The sequence below is a fragment of the Acanthopagrus latus genome, chromosome 11 (genome assembly GCF_904848185.1).
Source record: "Acanthopagrus latus isolate v.2019 chromosome 11, fAcaLat1.1, whole genome shotgun sequence".
NCBI classification, from domain to species: domain Eukaryota; kingdom Metazoa; phylum Chordata; class Actinopteri; order Spariformes; family Sparidae; genus Acanthopagrus; species Acanthopagrus latus.
Window position 1 is genome coordinate 21,777,156 of NC_051049.1, and position 12,052 is coordinate 21,789,207.

At 40.5% G+C, this 12,052-nt stretch overlaps 1 protein-coding gene across 3 annotated transcripts in view; it reads left to right on the forward strand.

Annotated features, from left to right (window-relative positions):
* dennd1b (DENN/MADD domain containing 1B) overlaps positions 1 to 12,052 on the forward strand; it is a 107,329-nt gene that overhangs the window by 85,890 nt on the left and 9,387 nt on the right. For all 3 annotated transcript variants that reach the window (XM_037114746.1, XM_037114745.1, XM_037114747.1), the window contains 5 exons: positions 5,697 to 5,787; positions 7,122 to 7,162; positions 8,463 to 8,498; positions 8,973 to 9,029; positions 10,772 to 10,861. In XM_037114746.1, coding sequence (XP_036970641.1) covers positions 5,697 to 5,787; positions 7,122 to 7,162; positions 8,463 to 8,498; positions 8,973 to 9,029; positions 10,772 to 10,861 — 315 coding nt within the window. The remainder of the gene's footprint in view (positions 1 to 5,696; positions 5,788 to 7,121; positions 7,163 to 8,462; positions 8,499 to 8,972; positions 9,030 to 10,771; positions 10,862 to 12,052) is intronic.

The window sequence follows — 12,052 nt, forward strand, 5'->3', positions numbered from 1 at the left end:
GCTCGAAAACAATACTCGACTTGCATGGCCACACACATGCTCACATTAATTTTTATATATAAGTACACACTCTGGCACTGGAGATATTATTTATATTTATTTTTTTTCCCAGTACTTCTGCTGCTTGTTTTGTTATCGATTCGTTTTTATACCAACTGTTATTATATTTTGAGCCTTTATTTTTTCCTGTTTTGCACCTATAATCCATGATGTTATATGTTATTTGTTTATTGCACTTTATTTAAAGGCATGTGAGTAGGACTTCTGTCTTGTTGGTATTGCTCCTAATTAAAATCATAAATAGCATTTGGCAGCATACAGTGAGTAATAAACTTTGGCTGCTGTGCATTTGTCACACATAATAAATAGATTTAAATCCACAAATGCCGCATGGCTGATATTACATCAGGAGCAGGGATTAATTGTTTACAGGATGATACTTTTTTAAAAACTTTTATTTCATTAATTATTTTTGCTCGTTTACTTGCCCTATTCTCCAGCTAAAGTAAACAGTTTGTGCATTTTTTTTCCCAATGGGATTGTCGACAGCGGACTCAGAGGGCGTCAAAACAGTCGCTGCCATTTTTAAGCCTGGGTGGTGTAAACAAACAGGTGGGGTTGCTCAATTATCAAGCATACGACCATCAACGCTCAACGAGACTGAAACATCTAATACGATATATATGTTTTTAATGATATACTGTATATAAGTGCACTGGCACACAATGGACACAATGACTTGCCAAAGTGTAGGATTTGACACCTATATGTCAAGAATTCAAGGTCAAACTTGAGCCAAATTCAAACCATATTATTGGATTCGTTTGAGCACCGCACACATTACACACATGTTGAAGCACACATGCATAATGTCGAGGTGTTACCTGAGTTTGAGGTGTCGCCATCTCAGCAGGAAATTGCTTTTCTACAGGTGATTTTGTTTTCAATTTGTAAGGCAGCACTTTTGCCTCATGATCAGCCACAAGTAATTCCAGTTTTATAGGGGCAACGGCGAGGAACTGTTCATGCAAATTTAGGAAAACACTATTAATACCTGGGGACCTGAATAGCCAAGTTAAACAGAGAGACTATTGTGTGCCGTTACATGACATTGAAGAGCATCAAGTACAAATACTTTGCTACTGGACTTGAGTAGATTTTTCAAGTATCTGTACTTTGCTTGAGTATTTATATTTCTGACAACTTTAGATGTTTACCCACTACATTTCAACACAAATGTCGGCATTTGACACACTAGGAATGAGACTTTTTTTTCTCACTGGTGTATTTATTATTAACTTGGATCAGCTCAAATCCTTCTGATTCTACCTTTAAGTTAGATTATTATATTAATATGATATGTCGTTCAGTTAGCTTTGTACAGAAATGGCCATGGACACTTTCTACTTTTATACTTTGAGTACATTTCAGGGCCTGTACTTTCTTACTTTCACTTGAGTAAAGAAGTTGAATCAGTACTTGTACTTTTAACAAAGTAGCTGTTCTTTAACTTGAGTAAAGAATGTGTTCTGCCACCTGTGAATAAATATAGATATCGTTATTGTAAAGATTTAATGTAGTATAATTTGTTTTTGGATAATCTGCTTAATCACAAACATGTGGATGACTCCTAAATAATCTTTTGTAAACCATACAGATCAAAGTCAACCCCACAATGAATATAAACATGCCCGCACCTCCTTAAAATGTCATAGTTTCACCTTTATCTAAAAACTCTTCCGTTCTCTTCCTGGACGTTGTTGTCTCTGCTTGGTTCACCAGCACATCCTGTGTTCAGAACAGAGCAAGTGGGAGAAGTCCTCCAAAAGAATGCGGGGGGAAGCCTGTCGGCATTAACCTGCTTCCTATCAAACATCCCCAGCTTCTACACACTTTGTGCACACACATACACGTTGTCGTGTGTGTATTATGTTAGCAGAGACTAGTTGAATGAAGACTCTCCGCCTTATTGACAAAAGTAAGCTATACACAGTTTAATTTGAGATTGTAGGGGAAGTTGTACCCTGATGATTTACAGCCAGAAGCCTTCTACACTATGTACATCCCATCTATCAATAATCATCTGTCATTCTTGGCATATATGAATGCAGTAGTTGAGCAGTTATATGGAAAAAGATGAAAGGTGTGTCCTTTCAAAACCAAATTATTTTTTATTTAAAGTTTGATCCTGTGGTTGATCCGTTCAGTGTGAATGATGGATAAAACAAGCTGCTACTTCAAAGTATACTTGAAAATTGATGCCTATCATACCCAGGCCTCAGGAGTAACAGAATACAGATTCTGTTTTTAGGATTAAACAAAAAAGGTAACTGTGTTCTGTCAAAGTAATTACATTACAGACACTAGTTAACAGACTGTCCCAGAGGACACACACCCTAAAACAACCTACACTGTTGTCACACTTTGGACACACTTGCAGTGGTGGGAGTGGGCTTGCTACAGCTAATAAATGATCTGACGATATGTTGATGTCAAGTATTTCTGTTTAAAAGTATAGTCTTGAAAGAACAAAAACATAAAACGGCTTCTTACAGCTCGTCCGGCTTAATCCTAGTCTCCTGAAGCCCAGAAATCCCAAATTGATTTGAAAAGATTTTTCCTTTTTTTGAAGTAAATTTGTCACTGTAGCCGCAATGCTAAAAGTGTTAGCGCACACCCCGTCTGTAGATAATGGCTGAAATTTCATTTCTTGGTGAACTTGTAATTGCTATGCTTATGTTGGAATGACATGCTGTGCTGCCGGTCAAGCAGCAATAGTTGTTGCCGGTTGCCTTTTGGCTTTATTTTGCTTTCCATGCTCAAGTAACAAAAAAAGATGGTTGTGAGCTATAAAACCTCCAAAACTCCCCCTCTGAAACCTGTGAGTGACGTGATTTCTGCTTTATCCTTAAGTATCTACATTTTATGAGCTAAAATTCCACAAATGAGACCCAGGTTGCAAAAAAAAGAATTACATTTCCTTTCGGCTCTCCATGTATATCTCTGTAAATGAACCCCTGTAGAGTCCTAATCCAAACTTCTGGCTCCACAATTGCAGAGTTTAAATAAATCTAGACCACTGTGACCGACTCGTGAGTGAGTCAATGTGCTGCTGGTAGCCAGATGGAATAACTCTCTACTGTCTGCAACTAAAATATCAACAGGAAACAAGAGGACATGCAGACATGAAGAGATGGAGCAGAATTCACGTCAAGCTGGGAGCCGTGTCTGAAAATGTTTTGCATGCGTGTAGCTCGTTTTGGAAACAGTCAAAAATGATTTAAGCCGAGTTGTCCTGAAAAGTAAATTTGTTTTGCTTATACATTTAATTGGTGTCCAACTTTTTGCCGAGGGAAGCGAGTCCTGATGTGGTCCTAACTTGAATTTATTTTGTGTTTCCCTGAGACAGTCTCTCTCTCAAAACAAAGAAAATTAGCCTGTTGGTTGTGTATGTGGGTTTGTGTACGTGCACGCTTGCCTGCACGTGCGCGCGAGCAAGTGTTTACGCGCTGGTTTGCATGTGTGTGAGAGTGTGGTGATCACAGTCTGCCATTGTTGAGTAATGTCTAATTAGGACCCACAGTGAGGCAGGTAATCTGGCCGGAGTGTGTGGAGGGAGACGGGGGAGGGTGGGAGGCGGGGGGCCGGGGTGGGGTGGTGGTGGTGGTGGTGGGGGGGGGGGGGGATAAGTGGAGGCTTTGGCTAGGTGATGATTTGGGTTGATTATGTGCACTAATTGGGCTGGCCAAGTCGTGGAGCAGTGGTTGGAACCTGCAGTCTCACCTCTCATTAAAATGATCTAATGATGAGTTTCCAGCTCTTCTGACCAGAGGAGCGGGTGGCCGCGTCGGTCGCTAGTTAGCAGACTGTCCCAGAGGACACACACCCTAAAACAACCTACACTGTTGTCACACTTTGGACACACTTGCAGAGGTGGGAGTGGGCTTGCTACAGCAAAAAAAAAAAAAATTATCTGACAATATGTTGATGTCAAGATTTCTGTTGAAAAGAATAGTGTACCATTTGTTCCTTGTAAAAATCCACTGGAGTGCTTAAAAAGGTAGGAGGTGTTGATTTTTAATTAATGCAATTATTAGTCAAAGAGTATTTCAACTTTAAATCCAAATTCTTTTTTATACTAATTATTCTGAATGACAACATTACTGATTGTTTGCCGCCTCGCCCTCCTACTTTTACAGGAATAAACTGAAAAGGTTAAAAAAGATTTTGGTAAAAGGTTGAACACAAAGATATAGGAAAAAAAGACATACAAACTAGTGGAAAGTTGTTTTGCAGGACTTCAGCAGGCTGTGGCCACACATGAGGTAAATGAAAAGTTGTTGTTTTGTTTTACACCAACTTGCCAAAACAAGCTCAAGGATGTCACTGGAGATAAAGAAGCAGAGATTGTGAATTTGTGGAGTGATACAATGTTTGAGAGGAGAGCTGATACTAATATTTTTTCTGTTAATGTTTATTTTGATTTTGTTGTTATTTATTTACCATTTTGTGCCAGCAAATCAAGGAAATGTTTGCAAAAAAATAACTGAACTTGAACCCTTGGCTTTGAAAGAGAACACAATTCGGTAATGTAAATTTATAAAATAACCTTCATCACATTTTTTTTTTTTTTTTTAAGTAACAGCTCACAGCACATTTGTAGCCCACACTACAGCAACTTCCTCTGTGATAGGAATTTTCCAGAATTTATAGAGCCCTACAAACCGATGGCAGAGAATCACGAGCCGGTTGCTCATGAATGTGCCGGGGCAAATTAACTTGACACAACAGATGAACATTGGCCACTGCTATCGCTGAATGTCATCGGCAAAAGTAATATAATAAATCAATGGATCCATAACTTGAGAGAATTATTTCCACACAGTGATGAGCTGATATTATAAATGATTGGACAGGATATTAACAGCAACTTCGGGGTCACTGTGGTTGGACTGATCTAATAGAAAACAGTGCACCATATGTGTGACTGAGTGATCTACTTCCGCACGAGATTTTCTGCACGTTTGGTGTTTAGAACAATACAAGAAGTGCAAAACAGCATCAACAGTCAGATGAGCTAAACCCCTCATAATGGGCCAAAAGGACAGGAAGTGTGTTCCAAGTATTTTCAACATGGTTTTGTTTTTTCCTCCCCCTTTCATCCCGACTTTTATTTAGTCACGGCCTGTAAAAAAGTCACAGGATATTTTTCATGCATTCAGTTTTTTAAACAAACCCGTTGTTTTTTTTAAATTTTTAAATTTTTAAATTTTTTAATCAGAACTATTAAGGTGTGTGTGTTACTGCTTGTACTTGCGTAACATATTAACATGACTTTGCGACTTTGCTCCTGAAACGTGTAGCTGTCTTGGCTATTAGTTCCATGTTTATGAGATGGAGTTTAATGCGCACCACGTTACAGAGGGAGGAAATGAAACTTCCTCATGTCGCAGACAGTGTGCAGCATGTAGTCTGCTGCCCTAATCCCTCACCTGCTACACATTACCAAATCCCTATTACCTGCAACCCACCTAATCTTGGGATGTAGTTTCTGTCAGGTAGGATTAATAACACCCCACTGTGGCCTGAGTGGCCAGAATCTGTGTGTGAGTGTATGTGTATCTGTTTAAGTGTGTCCACACACACTCCCCTCCTCCTCTTTTCTTTAATAAGCACGTTGTAATTTATGGTTGCAGTTCATCGACGGACGGCTGGCCAAATTGAACGCAGGCCGCGGCTTCTCCGACGTGTTTGAAGAGGAGATCACAGAGGGGGGCTTCTGTGGAAGTGAGTAGTGCTAGACCGACCTGTCCATCAATTGGCCGCATTGTATGTATTTGCCATATTTCATGCAATAGGCAATAGTTATCTAAATAGTGTTTCAGTAAGATGTAAACGCAGTGAACAAATAAAGAACAAAGTTGTTAATGAAAAAGTAAAGACACTAATAGTCTCCTAATGCACTGTAAAATGTAAAACAAATTGATGTACAAAAAGGCATCTAAAGATAATGAAATGATTAAAAAGATGGCGAATTTTTTATTATTATTATTATTATTATTATTATTATTATTATTATTATTATTATTATTATTATTATTATTATGCAGTGTTGAATATTTTTAACAATGACTTAATTTAAAACACATCTAGCAGTGTCTGAGTCATGTTTAAAACCTGTTTGAACTCATGAAACAACTCAGAACACATGAAGCCCTTTGAGTAGTAATGCTCTGTAGTTTCTTCGGAAGAACTGAGTTTAATTATTATTGATTAAAAATGGCAACATTATGCTCTGAATTATGGTTTAAAATGATTTATAACCATTTTTAAACTTGTAAAAAGTGAAACAGTGAAACGGTTCATTTTCTTATTTTTGACATGCATCTCGAGTGTCATTTGTTCTGAAAATCTTTATTGGAAGCGACACAAGGGTTACTTGAAAATCTGATTGAATGTGGCAAAAGAAGATTGACGAAAGAATTAATAAGGTTTTGGCAGGACTGAGCATGATTACGCGCAAAGTCTGTGCACGAGACATCAGAAGTTTGAAATCCCACAGGAGTGCTCAGACAAATTAGACCGTTTTGATCACAACACTTGTGGTTGTCTGAGTCGTGTTTGCAGGACAAGAAAAAAAAAAACAAATGCCATCCAGATGTCGCAGCTGAATATCCATCATATTATTGGGCTCATCAATTCTGATCTTGACCCAAACCCACGCTGTCATCTGTGATTCTGTTCTTGAAACATTGGAGAGGAAACCCTTGTACAAAAGAAGCTCAGGATAAAACATTCATCCTTTCTGCACTCCCAAATCCAACATATCCAGTTTCTAATGCTAATATGTACAAGAGTAAATGATTCACTCAAAGATTGTTGATTGTACAGGACAAAGAGCATAACAAATAATGGCAGAAAGTGACTGTATAGTGCATGAATGTATGTATATTTTAGTTTTTCACCTGTTTGTCCTCTTTGAAATAGAAATGGTTCTGTCTACAATTTAAAATGTGTCACAGTGTAATATACATAGTTACTTTTGCTTTGCAATGTTATCACAATGCTCTCGAGTGCAAAATGATTAATTCATGTCTCCTGCGTTTTATACATCCCTCCAGGTAATTCAAGGTCTTACCAGCAGTGGATGCACACTGTAAAGGTATTCCTAGAGTCCTGCATATCATACCTAAATGCTTTTATCTTTGCCTTCTCTTTCTTATGTTTCACTCATTTTACTCCCGAGTTATATTTAATTGAGAGTATGATTGACACGACTCAGTGTTTGAAGTCCTGCCGCCGCGTTTGGAATGAAGGGGGCTGCCTGAATGTACAGATCCAACGCGAGTGCAGTTTGGTGTGTGAAGCGGCGCGTGCAGCAGGACAGTGGAGACAGACAGGGAGGGGAGACAGAAGTGATTTGACGTGACAAGACGTCCTCCGACATGACATGTTGATCTGGCAGCAAACACAGGCGTTACTCCGCTGAACCGACCCAAGAACATAGATCTTTCCCTCCTTCCTCATCTCCTGTCTCTTTCCCCCTCTCCTTTTCTTTCGCCATCTATCTCTCTTTATCTTCCTCTCTCTCCTCCTCTCATCTCTGTCACAGCCCCCCCCTCAGTCTCTCCCCCCCCCCATCCCTCCCTCCCTTCCTCCCCCCCCCTCTCTCACTGAGCATCTCTCCCTCACCCTCCCTTTCTCCGCACGCCGTCAGCTAAGGCTGAATTAGTTCTCTAGAGTGCTCTTCAAAGGTTTGTTAAAGTTCACATTTCCTGACTGACAGGGATCTATAAGAGGGGCCTTCACCTCGGCCCCTCTCCTCCTCTCCCTCTGCAGACTTCTGAAACGCCGTCTGCCATTTACTCTGTTTAGCCGTTTAGCCGTCGCTTTGTGCTTACACTAAAGACCAAACAGGAAAAGAGTGAGACGCAGAGATGCAGCAACAGAGAGATATTGGGTGCCATAATGTCAGTCTGCAGAAATCAATCACGCACCGTCCCTGCCATCGCTTTTAGGCTGCTTCTAAATAAAACCCTCCTGAAATATTGTGAATCACGCAGTTTATCATGGCTCAGTGATACAGTACTTTATCTGGTGTCATCAGAAGTTGTATTACAACGATATTTACAGCTGCAGAGGGAGTTTTGGCTATGTTCTGATATTGAAAAGGGGTCCTGTGTGACTACTGTGGTATTTACAAGCATACTATACATCACACTGTGACAAGTGTATGCAAAAATCACATAAAATAATCAAACAGATTGTCAAGACAATGAGTAGGGTTCACTTGTTTCACTTTACAGGAGACAAATTTCCTCAAACATATTGCCCAGCCCTACCTGTATGCATATATGAATATATAATATGAAAAATAATTAGCTTGAATGTGTGTTTATGTGTGGAAACTCCCCCAAAATGCCTCTAAGTGGCTGATTAATCATTTTCTGTGTCTATTACAGAGAGGAGGAGCACTCTTCAACACAGCTGTGACAAAGGTACATTCTTTTTCTCAAGCTTAATGCACTGTTGTCTTCAATATGCACATAACTTGAAACACCACGTCCTGAAAATCCCACTGAAACAGACCTCAGGTGACATTTTGCGGGTTATTTTTGTGAAAATGAATCAGTCTGCATGAATATACAACAAATTAATGTCTGCTTTGGAACTGACAGTGGAAGGAACGGGAGCAGTGTTCACGACTAGTCCATGTTTGATGAGCAGCGCCACGTCGTTATGCGTCGTGCAATAGGTGGTCAGGGTGCCCTTTCATGTTATCGCCTCCTGTTAGTGTGCGAGGCGCTCTTATCCAGCCTTTTGTCTCCGTGTGGTTTTTTTTGCCACAGGGATCAAAGCATTTCTTGATGTTACATGAAACCAGAGTGGAATGTTAACGCAACATGTTTTGATTAGTAATCTGTGTGTGTGAAAATGTGTGTGTGTGTGCTTGTCTTTCTCTTCCTCCCTAGGCCAAGAGTCATGCCAAGAGGGGCATCCGGGACATTAAGGGCAGGCTTAAAGCAAGGGTGAGCAGCACGGACCTTCACACCTCTCAGACACACACACACACACACACACACACACACACACACACACACACACACACACTCTCTCTCGCAGCAGCATGCGTCGTACACACACCCCTGTACACATAATTCTGTTCCGAGGCACACAGATAGACACACGCCCCCCCTCATAGAAACAGACAGGAAGGCTGCTTTACATGGAGAGTGTGATTCTGACGCAGGGGCCTTTAATGACTGCTGAAGCCTGCTTAGCGCTTTGTTCAGGGCTGTACATTTTTAACCAACGCCCCTCTGGCTATGGCCTGTCATGTCATCCGAGCCGCGGCCCCTCTTTCTCTTTTATTGTCTGCATATTTCATCAGTGAGCCTGTGATTTCCTCAAAGCTAATGTAACGAGGTGTATGTTTCCATAAGCCTGATGGATTTGATACGGCAATAGCAGTTTGATCTGTCAGTGGGAAACTGAGGAGAGAGGGCACTGATGATGTACAAGAGGAGTGCGCCGTGTTCTGCTGTGTGCATGCACGCACTCATAGAGGCAGTGGAGGTGTTGAATCTGTTTGATTTTGAAGTTAAACAGATTTCACGCGCACTCGTGAATGAATACACAAACATAATTCAGGGAATTTGAGTGTTTTCTGCATCATTCTTCATCTGCGTCGCATTAATGTTACTGGCAGCCACGGACAAGGACCTGGAGATAATTGCTGTAACCTGTTAGATCCAAGGATTTGCTATTTGCCTTTGGTAGTTATGACGGTGCATGAAGAGTCTTTGGGGTTTGGACAGTTGGTCGGACAAAAGAAGCAATTTGAAGATGCCATTTTGGCCTCCGGGAAATTGTTATGAGCATTTTCCACAATTTTGTTGACATTTTATAGACCAAGCGATTAATCAGTTCATCGTGAAAACAATTGGCAGGTGTTTTGTTAATGAAAATAACTGTTATTTGAAGGCCCAAAAAAAACACCTCTCTGATTGTATAAAAAATGCTGATCACTGGAGTTTGTAGCAACATTTACACAAACACAAGTTTAATGGGGTAGTAACTTTTTCATCTGTGGATTTGATGCCAACCCGGTATTTAGAGATTTAGAGCAACATGACAGTGTATGTGGAATTGACAGTGGTAGAAAGAGTAATGAAAATATGTACTTAAGTAGGAGTAAAATTACACAACTGAAATGTTACTCAGTCCCAGGTGAAACTGCTGGGGATGTCTTGGTTTGTTATTGAGCCATTTGTGATCTGATAGCCCTGTTAGCTACAAAAAATGTAATTTTATTGATTTTAATTCAAATTGTACTCAGTACTCAATTATGATTAAAAATAACTAAGTAGATTATGTGCTGTAATGTAAGTCAAATTAAAGACCTGAAAAAGTCATTTGAGCTGATGTAATTAGTTACTTCCCCCCCTGGAGATTGACCTGGATAAAGTACAGTTCCTTTGTTCATCATAATGCAGGAGTATGTAAGCAAATGCAGCAGTGTGGCTCACTGATGTTTTAGTTTGCAAACAAAACTTTGTCTCTAATGCACAGATGAATGAGCTATATGAGGATCTAAGTGGGATCAATTCATCATTTCACGTGATTTGCTGGCAAGAAGAGAAAGTATAGCGTATCACCAGATTGATGGTTTCAGTTTGAAAAATGCTGTTCAGAAAAACTGTGTATATATATATATATGTAATTTATAACACAAATAATCTATGATTTACATTCATCATTTCTCTCTCAGGAAGAAGAAGAAGAGGGGATGATGGTCTGTGCAGGGTCTCCCACCAGCACCAAGAGCCTGTCTCCAAGGAGACTGCAGAAGATGAGACGGGTATGACAAACACACACACACACACACACACACACACACACACACACACAGATGCACATCAGTAAATGACTTAACTACATTTACACTGACTGATCATACCAGAGCTCAGTTTTCACTTGACCGACAAGGATGCAGTCTTCCACTTCAGCACTCTTTACGTCCACTTTTTGTTCTCAATTTTTCCTTTTTTTCACTCCATCCCCACATCTCTCTCTCTCTCTCTCTCTCTCGCTCTCCTTTTATTTTCATCCCTCCCCACTTCCCCTCCTCTGTAACAGCTCTTGGAAAGTACCGTAGTTTGTCAAGGTGCCAAATGTAATGATAAGCATTTTTTTTTCTTCACTCAACACACTCATGTTGTACATTCGGTATTTTTCTCTGAACAGCACGGACAGTAGAAGCAACTCATCTGCTGGTCAGCATTTCCTCTGAAGAATTTGCTTGTGCACCATAAGTGGATTTTTTTTTTCTTTTTTTTTTTCTTTGTTGTGTGCAGAGCTGGCATACAATGCGCAAGCACATGCACGCTCAAAAAGCACAAATTCATCAGTAAATTTATCAAGAGAGTTAAAAATGTTAGCTTATTATGCGACACTCCAGTGAAGTGTAAATGAAAACGTGGACACACATTTTTTCTTAGGCTCCTGTACTGTATTAAACACACTCAGACAGCCTGAGGGCTACGAGTTATATCACCTCATATCTATACGTCTGCAGTCTCAGCTGGAGCTTTTCCACCTCTTCTAGCTAAACAAAAACCAGCAACTGGACTCCCAATTCTGTCTAAAGAACCACAAAAAAACATGCTGGCAATGCACACACTGACATTTTGGTCACAGTCATGTAAGAGTGTGATTAGGAGAGGTTGTGCTGTCTCTAATTAGCGTTGTGTTTCCTGTGTGTGTGATGAGGCTGGAAAGTCTTAGCGCAGAGGAAGGTGTGACGGCCGGGGAGAGGAGACGAACGGCAATTAGGGCTTTTCTAAAGGCTTCCTCGGACACCCCCACCCCCCGTCCTCCCTGTCCCCCACCAGCCAGTGCGCACACAAAGACGAGGCCAAACCTGACACACAGGCACACACTCACACACAGATTAACAGTTAACATGCAACTGATGTGCGCACAAACACGCACACACACCGTATTCAGCAGACACACTCACTCACACCCCTGTCCCTGCCATCGAGGCCTG